Here is a 14,396-nt window from a genome sequence, read left to right on the forward strand (position 1 = left end):
GCGCGGTCGGTTAATAAATCAATGTGCTCTAGTGGTGTCGTTAAACAAAACAAACTAACGTTTTAATTGGGGGGGGGGGGGGGTCAGACAGGCGCGTGTGCATGTAGAGTAGATTTGACTGCAAACATCAGTAAATGTTTCATCAAATGTTTGGTTCGACCCTCTCCCACCCCCTCTGTATACGCACCTTTGGGGATAATAAATAGTAGTGCTGGTATAAAGTGCTCCTACAGGCACCATCTAGTGAGAACTTCCTTATTGGCTCCGGCAACAACTTGATCATATTTCCGACGCCATTTGTCACGGGGATTCTATAATACCCGTAACTGAATGAAACACGGTTATCAAAATATCTCTCCTAACTGTATATCTATTAGATCTCTCTGTAACGGGCGGTATTTACCCGAGTATGGCTCGTCTAGGTATGATCAGAGATACGATCTTATATAAAGTATATGTAATATAGCACGTTTAGTTCACTAGAAAACACAGCAAAAACACAATACACTTTGGAATCGGTATTAACCTACGCTGACAAATGTACTGCCGCAGTAGTTAATTAATAACAACAATAATAACAACCCAGAACTTATCACTTAATTAGTTAATCTCTAGGTGTCTAGTTTACACAATATGCTAATCACTTCACCGTGACACAACACCCACACGTGTGATAATTGAGAAACGCTTCCAGGGGAACTTAATTAATAAAGGAATTACAGCTCTATTCCTAACTGGTTAATTTTTAATTAACCCTAACTACTCATTCAGTAACCTTGTAACACAGAATTAATACTGGTACCTATCACAATAAAGACAATAACCTACAGTTTACCTAGGTCCTCTAGGATGACTGGCTAAGCTTTATATTACCAAATACTCGTATAAATATAGAACAGTAAGACTACGATTTACTTCGTCAGATGACCGAAGACACTGTCTAAAGAATATTGGTATAATACAGTATTAAAATATTTAAAGTCACATCAATCACATCAAGGTTATACACAGAGCAGAAAATATATATTTACCAAAGTCCCGTCTGAACTAATATAGATCGTTCAGTGGACGACGTCCGTGATCCCCTGGAGCCTTCCTAGTTCTCCTCGATATCTCTAAATCCTGGCTATTTATTCAAAAATCAGAATATCGCCTGGGGGTACAAGGCGGTCCTCCCCCTATCAAGTGATATATCCCCAACTCCCAGAGACGCATTTTTCTCTTTGATTGCCAGACTTACTGACGCCTTGGTCGCCAAAATCACGGTCGTCAAAACCGCACTCGCAGAGGTATTACGTAACTACTGGCCACATGGCCTCCACACCTGCTCTGGGTGTGTATTAGGCGTACAGCTCGATGACCGTCGCGCAAAGGTATTACGTAACAAGTTGCCCATCTGGGCTAAGTGCATTTGGAACTGCACACGGCCTTCTAAAACAATTAATATCGCCACAGGCGAAAAGAAATTAAGAGCATGTACCGTCACACCATTATATACAAGCGTAATTAAAATGTGTTCAGTGCGTCGTTAAAGGGATAGTAAACTCTAATATGAGTCTTATGTGTTGGAAAGATGAATACCCGGAGTAGTAAGGGCAAGACTAAAGGGTATATCGATTTCACTATTGCATCATCCAAGATGGCCGCCAAACTGCGCAGTAGGGGATGATGCAAGATGATGCAATGCCGACGTCACTAGGCCCCGCCTCTAGGAGGGTGTGTACCGATTTATTTTAAGAAATGACTTATGCAATACTTACGTCACTAGGCCCCGCCTCTAGAAGGGTGTGTACACATTTATTTTAAGAATTGATGTAATACTGACGTCACTCTTACAGTGTACATTCCAGTTTTTGTTTTAAGAACCGATGTAATGATCAGTACAGTAGTTTGGCCAAATGTGTATTTGAAGACAATGATTACTTAAAATACATATGTTAATTAATATCCCCCACCCCCTTTTTTATTATATAGCAGCTTATTAAAGAGACCGTTTATCGCACCCAACATTGAATACAGGTATACTAGAGAAGAAGAAAAAAATAACGAGGGGATGCGAAACGTTAATAAATGATACATTGATATTTGTATTACACATTTATCAGCAAAACCATTCCTATGAAGTCTTGTTTAGTATTTCCAAAAAGTGTAACATATGAAAAAAACATGATTCATAGATGTGTGTGGTACCGACCGATATGATGCAATCATGAATGAACTGAATGCTAGAACGTTCGGAAGTCTTGCCGCAATGTTATACTCACCTATATTAGAATAATATCAATAGGAAAAATCCACATATATGCTTATTTGTGAGAAAGATTTTAGCAACTAATCTTATACGATATAAGGCGCCACAGTCTGGGAGTCAAATTGAAATGCGATATCTGCCAGCTGTGAATCGTTCAGTTGATCTGCATCCTGGTAATCTAAACTATGTGTGAGCCCACTTGAATTTTGTTTACCCCCCCCCCCCCCCCCCCACTCCACACACACATACATCTCGATGACGATATATATATATATATATATATATATATATATATATATATATATACACATACACACACAGTGTTGGATTCGGGTGTGTGGGGAGGGGGGCGGATAGGGGAGGGGGAGTGTGTGAGAGCGGAGTGCCCCTAACGTACATATTTATTTATTTGAAATATGATTTTTTTTCTTAATATAATATATTCTTATTTTTGAAGATACAATACATCTTTAAGTAAATCCATATAATGCATTTTTGGCACCAACATTTCAAATGCAATCTAACTTCATATTTTGTAAGTTTGCGGTTGGGGCGGCGGGGGCGGCGCGGGCAGCGCGGCGGAGGCGTAGATCAGCAAACACACACGACGTCGTGACACTTCATCTCAAACCTATGCCGTTTGGGTTCTGATCACCATGAACTACAAACTGATGTCATCGGTTCCATGTTGGTCTTTCGTTTTAAAAACTCAAGTGATTCTAGATTGCCCAAGCAGCCTTCCCTAGTATGGATTCTTCAAATGCGGGACGTAGGCCAGTGGTAAAGCGCTCGACTGGTATATCAAAGGTATGTGGTATGTGATATCCTGTCTGTGGGATAGTGCATATAAAAGATCCCTTGCTACTAATGGAAAAATGTTGTGGCATTTGACCAGTTGTGGTGCACTGGCTGGAATGAGAAAAAATAATCAGCTAAATAGATCCACCGAGGTAGTTCTATCTTACGACGCAAGCACCTCAGGCGAGCACACAACCGACTGAGCTACATACCGCCCCCATTTTATGCAAGTACCATAAACTAAAGAAAAACGTACATGTTTGATTTATTAATCATCGGTTATTTTGACGTATAGTATTATAGAGGAAAGCCGCTACATTTTTCCATTAGTAGCAAGGGATATTTTATATGCACCATCCCACAGACAGGATAGCACATACCACAGCCTTTGATATAGTAGTCGTGGTGCACTGGCTAGAGCGAAAATTAGCCCAAATGGGCCCACTGACGAGGATCGATCCTAAACCGACCACGCACCAGGCGAACACTTTTAGCACTGGGTTACGTCCCACCCTTTTCAGTGATGTGAATGTACGCCAATGACAGACATGCTGGTGTGTACACCCAACTTTAAATAACGCTTCTCAGTATTTAATTGTGCTCTAGGGCTCATTCATCTGACGCTTGATGCGCGGCCTGTGTAAGATCGATCCCCGTCGGTGGCCTATTGGGCTATTTCTCGTCCCACCCAATGCACCAAAAGGTTTGTCTTAAAGTTTGTTTTGTTTAACGACACCACAAGAGCACATCGATTAATTCATCATCGGCTATTGGATGTCAAACATTTGGTAATTCTGACATTGTTTTGTAATGCAGCAAGGGAATGTTTATATGCACTTTCCTGCAGACAGAAAAGCACATACCACGACCTTTGACCAATTGTGGTGCATCGGTTGGAACGAGTAAAAACATTAGTTGAATGGATCCACCGAGGTGGTTCGATCCTGCGACGCAAACAACTCAATCGAATATTATTTTAATCTTTTTATTCGTGAACCTCAATATTGTACATATACATAAAATTTACAAATAAAAATAATAAAAAGATTCATACATATCCACACACATACTCTCACATACAACCACTCGCACATTTATCACAAACACACACACACACACACATTCACACAAAAACACGCAAACATTAAAAGAAGATTGAGGAACATCGATCTTATAACATAATGTGAACTTTTTAAGAGAAATACTAAATATAAATATCAGTTTTCAAGAGGGTATTTAAAAACTAATTTATCATTATTTAGATCAAGAAAAATATTATTTTTAATATATTTATTAATAAATGCAGAAAATCTAGTTTTAAAGTGATCTTGATTTAAAAGTATTAAGAAGTAATGATGCATATAATGCTTAGAAAACGTAACAATATTAATATTTACACCCCTTGATTCCACTATTAAACGTCTATTGAAAACTGATATTCTATATATTGAGAGCAAAGCATTGATGAATTCATTTGAGCATTTTTGTATTTTGAAATAACACCCAAAAACCAATAATTTTTTAAACAATTCTAAAGAAAAACCATTATCCTTAAACATATAAATAAATATTTCATGAAAAATAGAAATTAAATCATAAAGTTAATCACAATACAAAAATATATGACACATATATTCTTCTTGTTTAAAACAAACAGGACATTGGCAGGATGCTACTTTACAGTCATTAAATAATTTAGAATATGTAAATACATAGTTATGTGCTATCTTAAAATCTAAGTCAACAAATGCCAAAGTCTTATCACAAAAATGTATAATTTTCCAAACTGGCTTCCAATCTATGACAAAACCCGAATCATGCCAATTTTCTAAACAAGAAGGTACTTTAAATTTTTTGGAAATTAATTTAACAGTAAATTTACTTACATTTATAGTTTCATTATTATTAATCAAAATCTTTAACTTGTGATGGACTTTTAATATTCTTTACAATAAGCTGTTTCCATTCATCAGGAAGCGAGTTCAGAATTACAGTATAAGCAGTAGAAATCTCTGCTACTAACATATCAGGATGTTTTTCGTTAATAATTTCGACAATTGCTGATATCGGTAAAAATCCTGGTACCGGCCTCGGTGGCGTCGTGGCAGGCCATCGGTCTACAGGCTGGTAGGTACTGGGTTCGGATCCCAGTCGAGGCATGGGATTTTTAATCCAGATACCGACTCCAAACCCTGAGTGAGTGCTCCGCAAGGCTCAATGGGTAGGTGTAAACCACTTGCACCGACCAGTGATCCATAACTGGTTCAACAAAGGCTATGGTTTGTGCTATCCTGTCTGTGGGAAGCGCAAATAAAAGATCCCTTGCTGCCTGTCGTAAAAAAGAGTAGCCTATGTGGCGACAGCGGGTTTCCTCTAAAACACAGTGTCAGAATGACCATATGTTTGACGTCCAATAGCCGATGATAAGATAAAAAATCAATGTGCTCCAGTGGCGTCGTTAAATAAAACAAACTTTACTTTTAACTTTTAAATCCTGGTACAACTTCATATGCAATATCAGCCACCGTTATAATACCACTTTCAATAAAAGAATTAAAGCATAATAATTTATTTTTGTAATCAATAAATGGATTATGAAATATTGGCTGATATAATATTTGATCTAAATCTAGAGAGGAAAAGCGTTCACGCTTTGAAATGATATCCCATGCCAACAAAACCTCAGCATAAAAAGGGTTAATGTTAGCCAAAGCAGGTTTATCAAAAACTATATTAAATATATTAAAAGATAAGTTCATATTCATGTATTTACCAAGAAATTCAGACATTGTATGTTTCCAAACAGAACTGAAATCATTATTAAAATATTTGTTTAATAATTTAATACGAAAAACCATTTTCTTTAAAGAAATATCTTGAATATTAAGGCCACCTGAACTTTTATTCCCAATTTTATTAATGGTACTTTATCATCCCACACAAATTTACAAAACAACTTCTGAATTTCTTGTTCAACCCATCTAGGAACATGAATTGCACTAATTATATATCATAATCTAGAAGTTAATAAGGTATTCCACACTGTCGCTTTACCATTTAATGTAAGTTTTCTTTCTTTCCGCATGTTAATCAATGAATCAAATTTTTCAATTTTTATTTTCCAATTCTATCTTTCGCACAAAGCTTTATTTGGACCTAAATAAATGCCAAGATTTGAACACAATCTTTATTAACAGCAACAGGAATGTTAAATGACAAATCTTTTTGGGCGGCTTTACCAAGACAAAGTACTTCTGATTTTTCAATATTTACTTTTGCACCCGTAGCAAGACAAAAATAATTGACACTGTGAAAAACTACCTCAACAGACTGAGCATCTTGTACAGTGATAGTAGTATCATCGGCATGTTGAACTAATAAAGAATTACATTCATTGTTTTAATTTTATTCCATTAATTTGTTGTTGACTTTTTAACAAGCTATTTAAAGGTTCAGTAAAAATTACATAGAGCATCATCGAAATCGGACACCCCTGTCTAACACCTCTAGTAACAGGAAAGAAAGGCGTTAAATGGCCATTAATTTTAACACAACTTTTAATATCATTATGTAGTACTTTAATCCAAGAAATAAATTTATTAGCAAAATTAAATTTATTCAAAACTCTACTACAAAAGTATGCGATACCCTATCAAACGCCTTCTCTTGATCTATTTTAATTAAAAAACCTTCCTGGTTATTCATATCTACAATATCAATAACATCACGGACTGACATAATAGTATCAGCTATATTCCAACCCGAAAAACAACTCGTTTGTTAAGAAAAGAAATAATAGATGATATATCTAATTTTAAACGATTTGCAAGAACTTTGGATATAATTTTATAATCAACATTTAAAAGACTTATTGGCCTAAAGTTTTTAAGATTAGTTTTATCCCTTTTTTTTTCTTATAAAAAAAAAAGAATGATAATTCCTTTTTTCATACTACGTGATAAATGTTCTTCATTTTGAATTGACATAACAACTTTATGAAAGAAAGAATGAATGAATGAATGAATGAATGTTTAACGACACCTTAGCACGAAAAATACATCGGCTATTGGGTGTCAAACCATGGTAAATTGAATTATGAAAGAAAGATTATAATTTCTCCCAAAATTTAAGATAAAACTCAACAGTAAGGCCATCCATACCTGGTGATTTATTCCTATTCATACCTATCAATGCTTTTGTTAATTCTTCAATCGATATATCATTGTCACAAATTTTACTTTCAAATTCAGTTATTCTATTCGAAATTAAATTTTAAATTTCTTCTTCTTTACCTACATCTATATCTTCTTTGGTATATAATTTAGAATAAAAGTCATGTGCCCATGCCAATATGTCTTTTTTTCCTAGATAATCCATTAATTGTATTAAGTTCTGTTATTGAATTTGATTCTTGTTTTGATTTTTCTCAATTGATAAAAAAAACATATTTTTATCAGACTCAAAATTCTACTGCACTTTAGTCTTAAAATAGCACCATTACATTTAGATTGTTCCATTAACTTTAAATCTTTTTAAATAAAATAATATTTTTCATTTTCTAATTTACGTTTATTTATAGAAAAATATTTTGCAAATTTTTTCATTTGAAATTTTAAATTATCCCACCATACAAGAGGCTCGGTCTGAAACAAAGGACAGTCACAAGCATTATCTATAACATCAGAAATCGCATTACAAAAAAGTTCATCATTCAATAACTCGTTATTAAAAATCCAAATACCTTGACCCAGCTCCACACGAGAAAAATCAAATTTAAGTGACATAACATTATGATCACTAAAGGTGGTGTAAGATACATATGAAATGACAACAAAGTGTAAAATATTTCTAGAAAGTAAAATGAAATCTATCCTGTACTGTTTTAGAACATTTTCGACAATTTGTGTCCTACTAAACTCTCTCTTTCCAGGATTTCTATAACGCCAAATATCTACAAGGTTAAAACGACAAAGAATAGATTGTAATACAGTACTACTTTTCAAACTAAAAGTAGTAGTATTAATTCCAAGATCTAAAGAAGAATCAAATATGTCATTAAAATCTCCAGCCATTATAGTATTTTTTTAATCTATAAAATTACTTAATTCATTGAAAAAAATAACTTTTTCATGAATATTATTTGGCGCACACACATTAATAAAACTGTATAGATCATTATCAATGTTTAGATTAATTTTTTTAATTCTGCCTTCTGTGTCACAACTATTAAAAGTAAAATCATATGGACATTCTTTCGATATCAATATTGCCACACCCCTTCTATTTTTATAAGGACAGTTAATAAAAAATATTTTCCCACCCCATAAGTGTTTATACATTTCAATAAAATTATTATCCCAAAACGTTTCCTGTAGAAAAATAATATTACCATGTCTACTTTTAATAGTTGCAAACACTGAATTTAACTTATCAACATCCATCAATCCATTTACATTTAAAGACAATAACAGCATTGTAACAAGAACTAAGTACATTAAATAAGTCATTGTTAATCCTTATCCACACTCGCACAACCACTCATTCTTCTCTCTTTTAAACTCTCATCCACACCTCTTGCACGTGCTAGGCGGGAATTTCACACGAACATACCGAGTTCCATCAGCAATATGAGTACCTTTATAAAATCGTCGATAGATAGGAGAAATCAACTCAATGTTTAAAGCTCTCAAACGGTCTTCAATTTCTTCATCAGCAATATACGCCGGCAAATGTAGAAATGACACCACAACACTCTCTGACTGCAATAGCTTCGCCTTCATCTTTGTTCCATTTAATTCTAAAGATTTATTATCCGCAATAATTCTAGCTTGCACAACATCATCAACAGTTATTTCATATTCAACCGACTGAGCTAAATCCCACTACAAAATGCCAGCCAGATCACTACGACTGGTATACCAAAGACCGTGATATGTGCTATCCTGTCTGTGGGATGGGGTATATATAAGGGGATCCCTTACTACTAATGGGAAAATGTAACGGGTTTCTTTTCGAAGACTATATGTAAGAATGACCAAATATATGATATCCAGTAGCCGATGATTAATAAATCAATGTGTTCTATTGATGTCGTTAAAAAAAACCTTTAAACATTCATTTGACCGTTTTACACATGGAATTGTTCTTAACTCTGTCCCAGATTTTATAAAATGTATCAACAAATATCTGCTGTGAGATTATTATACTTCCGGTGACTAGTTCACACGTCGACGCGGCCTTGTCAATGTAGTACTGGTCTTTGGCTAAACCGAAGTGTCTAAAATTAAATATTTTCGCCAGTACACCCGTGATTGCAGTATCTTCCATATTGATATACGGCATATGTTCTGACACAGTTAAGACTTTCATTGCAACGTCCATTGGCATGAAATACGCGTTCCCTTTAACGTGTGGTGGATATTTTGGAGCCGGAAATGCTGTTTTCGAAGTGGCGTATTTTCCTGTTCTTAGCACTGGATCGACGAAAAAGTATGGTCCTAACAGTGTATTGTTCCACTCACGGGACTGTATCAAAGCTACAAATTTGGGAATGTTTAAATACGTATCTTCGTCAACCTTCATCACGTATTTCGCAGTCGGACAAAATTCCTTGACCCATTTGAATGCCATGAGAACCTTGCGAGTGAGATTGGAGTAGCTGTCGTCAAATTCTGCCACGATAATGTCCTTCTTCGCTTCCGATTCCATGGCGACAGCTGCGTTCAAAGTCTTGTTTTTATTGACGCCCAGAACAAAGAACACTTCGATGGGGAAATATTCACTCGAGCCGGGCAAAGGTTCCAGTTCAGAAACACTGCCCCACGTATCACGGATGGCCTGTCTCTGTGACGTCATATGATGCAGTGACATCACCAAGATGACTAGTGAACAATTGTACGCACAACTTGCTGAAGGTTTCTGTAAAAATCGGTGATTCAGAGGAGAAATTTTGGAAACGTTTGGCTTAAAATACCACTGATACTCCAACAAGCTTCTATCTCCGTAAAACTGTGACGATGAAAAGGCCTCTGGAACTGGTAAAGCCGAGATATTTAGTATAGGGTTTGTGTTAAGGTTACAGATATGAGTGGGTCTATTTGTTAAAATCGTTTTCCTTTGAAAAACAGCCAACGATGAAAACTGGTTGATGACGGTGTAATCCACAAAGAGGAAAATGATGAACGCTACTAGGAGGAGCCAGAGGAACACTGTTTTCATTTTACCTCCAAGCATTGTCTGAAAAAAAAAAACATACAATCAACAGTGTTGTCAGTGGTTTCATGTTAGTTTCAATCATTGTCTGGAAAAAACATCAACATACAATCAACAGTGTTGTCAGTGGTTTCATGTTAGTTTCAATCATTGTCTGAAAAAAGAACAACATACAATCAACAGTGTTGTCAGTGGTTTCATTTTAGTTTCAATCATTGTCTGAAAAAACACAACATACAATCATCATTGTTGTCAGTGGTTTCATTTTAGTTTCAATCATTGTCTGAAAAAATAAAACATACAATCAACATTGTTGTCATTGGTTTCATTTTAGTTTCAATCATTGTCTGAAAATAAAACATATAATCAATAGTAGTGCCAGTAGGTTCATTTTAGTTTCAATCATTGTCTGAAAAAAAAACAACAACATACAATCAACAGTGTTGTCAGTGGTTTCATTTTAGTTTCAATCATTGTCTGAAAAACATCAACAACATACAATCAATAGTGTTGTCAGTGGTTTCATTTTAGTTTCAATCATTGTGAAAAAAAAAACCAACATACAATCAACAGTGTTGTCAGTGGTTTCATTTTAGTTTCAATCATTGTCTGAAAAAATAAAACATACAATCAACAGTGTGTCAGTGGTTTCATTTTAGTTTCAATCATTGTCTGAAAAAACAACAACATACAATCAACAGTGTTGTCAGTGGTTTCATGTTAGTTTCAATCATTGTCTGAAAAAACAACAACATACAATCAACAGTGTTGTCAGTGGTTTCATTTTAGTTTCAATCATTGTCTGAAAATAAAACATATAATCAATAGTAGTGCCAGTAGGTTCATTTTAGTTTCAATCATTGTCTGAAAAAACAACAACATACAATCAACAGTGTTGTCAGTGGTTTCATTTTAGTTTCAATCATTGTCTGGAAAAAAAACAACATACAATCAACAGTGTTGTCAGTGGTTTCATTTTAGTTTCAATCATTGTCTGAAAAAACAACAACATACAATCAACAGTGTTGTCAGTGGTTTCATGTTAGTTTCAATCATTGTCTGAAAAAAACAACAACATACAATCAACAGTGTTGTCAGTGGTTTCATGTTAGTTTCAATCATTGTCTGAAAAAAAAAAGAACATACAATCAACAGTGTTGTCAGTGGTTTCATGTTAGTTTCAATCATTGTCTGAAAAAAACAACAACATACAATCAACAGTGTTGTCAGTGGTTTCATGTTAGTTTCAATCATTGTCTGAAAAAACAACAACATACAATCAACAGTGTTGTCAGTGGTTTCATGTTAGTTTCAATCATTGTCTGAAAAAAAACAACAACATACAATCAACAGTGTTGTCAGTGGTTTCATGTTAGTTTCATTTTAGTTTCATCATCGTTGTCTGAAAAAAAAAAACAACAACATACAATCATCAGTGTTGTCAGTGTTGTCAGTGGTTTCATTTAGTTTCAATCATTGTCTGGAAAAAACAACAACATACAATCAACAGTGTTGTCAGTGGTTTCATGTTAGTTTCAATCATTGTCTGAAAAAAAAACAACATACAATCAACAGTGTTGTCAGTGGTTTCATTTTAGTTTCATACAATCAACAGTGTTGTCAGTGGTTTCATTTTAGTTTCAATCATTGTCTGAAAAAAAAAAAAACATACAATCAACAGTGTTGTCAGTGGTTTCATTTTAGTTTCAATCATTGTCTGAAAAAAAAACACATACAATCGTCATTGTTGTCAGTGGTTTCATTTTAGTTTCAGTCATTGTCTGAAAAAAAAACAACATACAATCAACATTGTTGTCAGTGGTTTCATTTTAGTTTCAATCATTGTCTGAAAAAAAAACATACAATCAACAGTGTTGTCAGTGGTTTCATTTTAGTTTCAATCATTGTCTGAAAAAATAACATACAATCAACAGTGTTGTCAGTGGTTTCGTTTTAGTTTCAATCATTGTCTAAAAAACCTCCCACATATAATAAGCAGTAGTGTCAGTGGTTTCATTTAAGTTTCATTCATTGTCTGAAAAAACAACAACAACATACAATCAACAGTGTTGTGAGTGGTTTCATCTTAGTTTCAATCATTGTCTGAAAATAAACATATAATAAACAGTTGTCAGTGGTTTCATTTTAGTTTCATTCATTGTCTGAAAAAACAACAACATACAATCAACAGTGTCGTCAGTGTTTTCATTTTAGTTTCAATCATTGTCTGAAAATAAAACATATAATCAACAGTAGTGCCAGTTGTTTCATTTTAGTTTCAATCATAGTCTTTAAAAAAAAACATACAATCAACAGTGTTGTCAGTGTTTTCATTTTAGTTTCAATCATTGTCTGAAAATAAACATACAATCAACAGTGTTGTCAGTGGTTTCATTTTAGTTTCAATCATTGTCTGAAAAACCTCCCACATATAATCAAGTGTTGCCAGTGGTTTCATTTTAGTTTCAAGCATTGTCTTTAAAAAAAACCCCATCTATTTAACACTGTTGCCAGTGTTTTCATAACCTCGACCCATGGATATACGCTTGCATCACTATCCCAGCGTTGATAATTTATTCAGCTAAATAACTCGATATGTTACCTTTAGTTGTATCCTTAATCCAACTTCCTCGTCTGTTTGTTTTCCTTTTTATTCGGATTCCAGATGGAACTCTCGCTTACCAGTCACATAACGAGACTGGATCCTTCGATATTTCTTTCAGGTAATATTGACATATTTCCTCCAGGTGACAAATCGTTCTGTTTATGTTTCAGTTCGCCATCTGAATAGATACGATATTGAGGTCAATTCAGATAAAGTGCCGCAGGGCTTATGGTAATTAAACCTACTTGAACAGAAACAGATATGTGTTAATAATGCAATCTGCTCTTGAAACTTTCAGAGACAGAATAGAAAGTGATGCTCGAAATACACGTGGCTACGAACCCAGTACTTACCAGCCTTATGTCCCATGGCTTAACCGCGACACCACCGAGGCAGGTACCAGTTAACACAGGGTTCACTGTACGTCCAGTACTTTGGCTCTTCAGAGATCAGTTGACAGATTTGGATTGTCGAATATATACACCTGTATAAAAGTTACGCGTTCCTCAAATGTCTTAAATATGTACTGCCAAAATCGAAATGATATAATTTGTTTTTCTCCTAAGCATATATACTAAATAACGAAATAAATCAGCACATTTTAAAGTGGCAGACTCTAGTTTCAACCCGCAAAACATGGACACTACGTTTGTTTCATTTACAAACCTGTAACACATCTGGATAAAGTTACAATAGAGTGAAACAGCACTCTGTGATTTTGAAACGATGAAATACCCTTAAAAATAGACTAAAACTCGATTCCATAACCGTTAGTTCTCAGCCACACGTGCGTTTAAAAAAACAAAACAAAAAAGCATTTTGTGGTATTAGAAACACCAGGATGACTAGAAACAATTCGGTTATACGGAAATGGATGATCTAAACAATAAAATATAAGTAATGTTTGATTTTAGTCGTCATAAACGGTTCTAATAGTGAAAAATATGTCTTAGTGTTTAAAATCTAGGCGAGGGACTGATTGATCCCGAATTAAATGAAAATGTCCGAATCTGCATAACAACGTTTATTCATATTAGCATTACTACCAAACAGCTACGTAGGGTTACAAACGAATCACTGCGCATTTTTATATATTTTTAAATATTATAAGTAGTCCTAAGATGAAAATACATGGTGGTATGGTTTTCAGACCAGCTCATTCTGTCGGAACCTCTCCGAGATTGGCTCCAGCATGGGTGGGATGGGGGAGCTGAACTTTCACTCCCCCTCCCGTCTCATATGCTTATGTAGTCGCTAACTAAACCGTGTTCTAAGGTATCGTCAAGAAAACATTAATTTATTTGGCTTTCTTTGTGCTTAGGTGTATAGTTAAATTCTGATGTGACTCAAAAGAAACGGATTATACTTGGCGAAATGTTTGCATAGTTTGTACGATAACGGATACGGCAAGTGGTGTGTTCTGAATGCAAGAATAAAATCATATTCCGGTCTGGACCCGTATCAGTCCAAACGTCCATGCTAACAGCTCTGGGACGTAGCTTCACTTAATGGGGTGGTGAGGGGTGGTGG

General features: G+C 34.8%; 2 protein-coding genes across 2 annotated transcripts in view; both read right to left on the minus strand.

Annotated features, from left to right (window-relative positions):
- LOC121388301 overlaps nucleotides 1–8,829 on the minus strand; it is a 109,649-nt gene extending 100,820 nt beyond the window's left edge. Inside the window, exon 1 of the mRNA XM_041519593.1 lies at nucleotides 8,685–8,829. Coding sequence (XP_041375527.1) covers nucleotides 8,685–8,829 — 145 coding nt within the window. The remainder of the gene's footprint in view (nucleotides 1–8,684) is intronic.
- Nucleotides 8,830–9,163: 334 nt separating this feature from the next.
- On the minus strand, nucleotides 9,164–10,282 carry LOC121388310 (beta-1,3-galactosyltransferase 5-like). Its single transcript, XM_041519603.1, has one exon. It carries the CDS (start codon nucleotides 10,280–10,282, stop codon nucleotides 9,164–9,166), a length of 1,119 nt encoding a protein of 372 aa, XP_041375537.1.
- Nucleotides 10,283–14,396: the final 4,114 nt, after the last annotated feature.

The sequence above is a fragment of the Gigantopelta aegis genome, chromosome 2 (genome assembly GCF_016097555.1).
Source record: "Gigantopelta aegis isolate Gae_Host chromosome 2, Gae_host_genome, whole genome shotgun sequence".
NCBI lineage: Eukaryota > Metazoa > Mollusca > Gastropoda > Neomphalida > Peltospiridae > Gigantopelta > Gigantopelta aegis.

Excerpts from the sequence above, each read along its gene's own strand:
- LOC121388310 (XM_041519603.1), bottom strand. The coding sequence starts at position 10,282 with ATGCTTGGAGGTAAAATGAAAACAGTGTTCCTCTGGCTCCTCCTAGTA.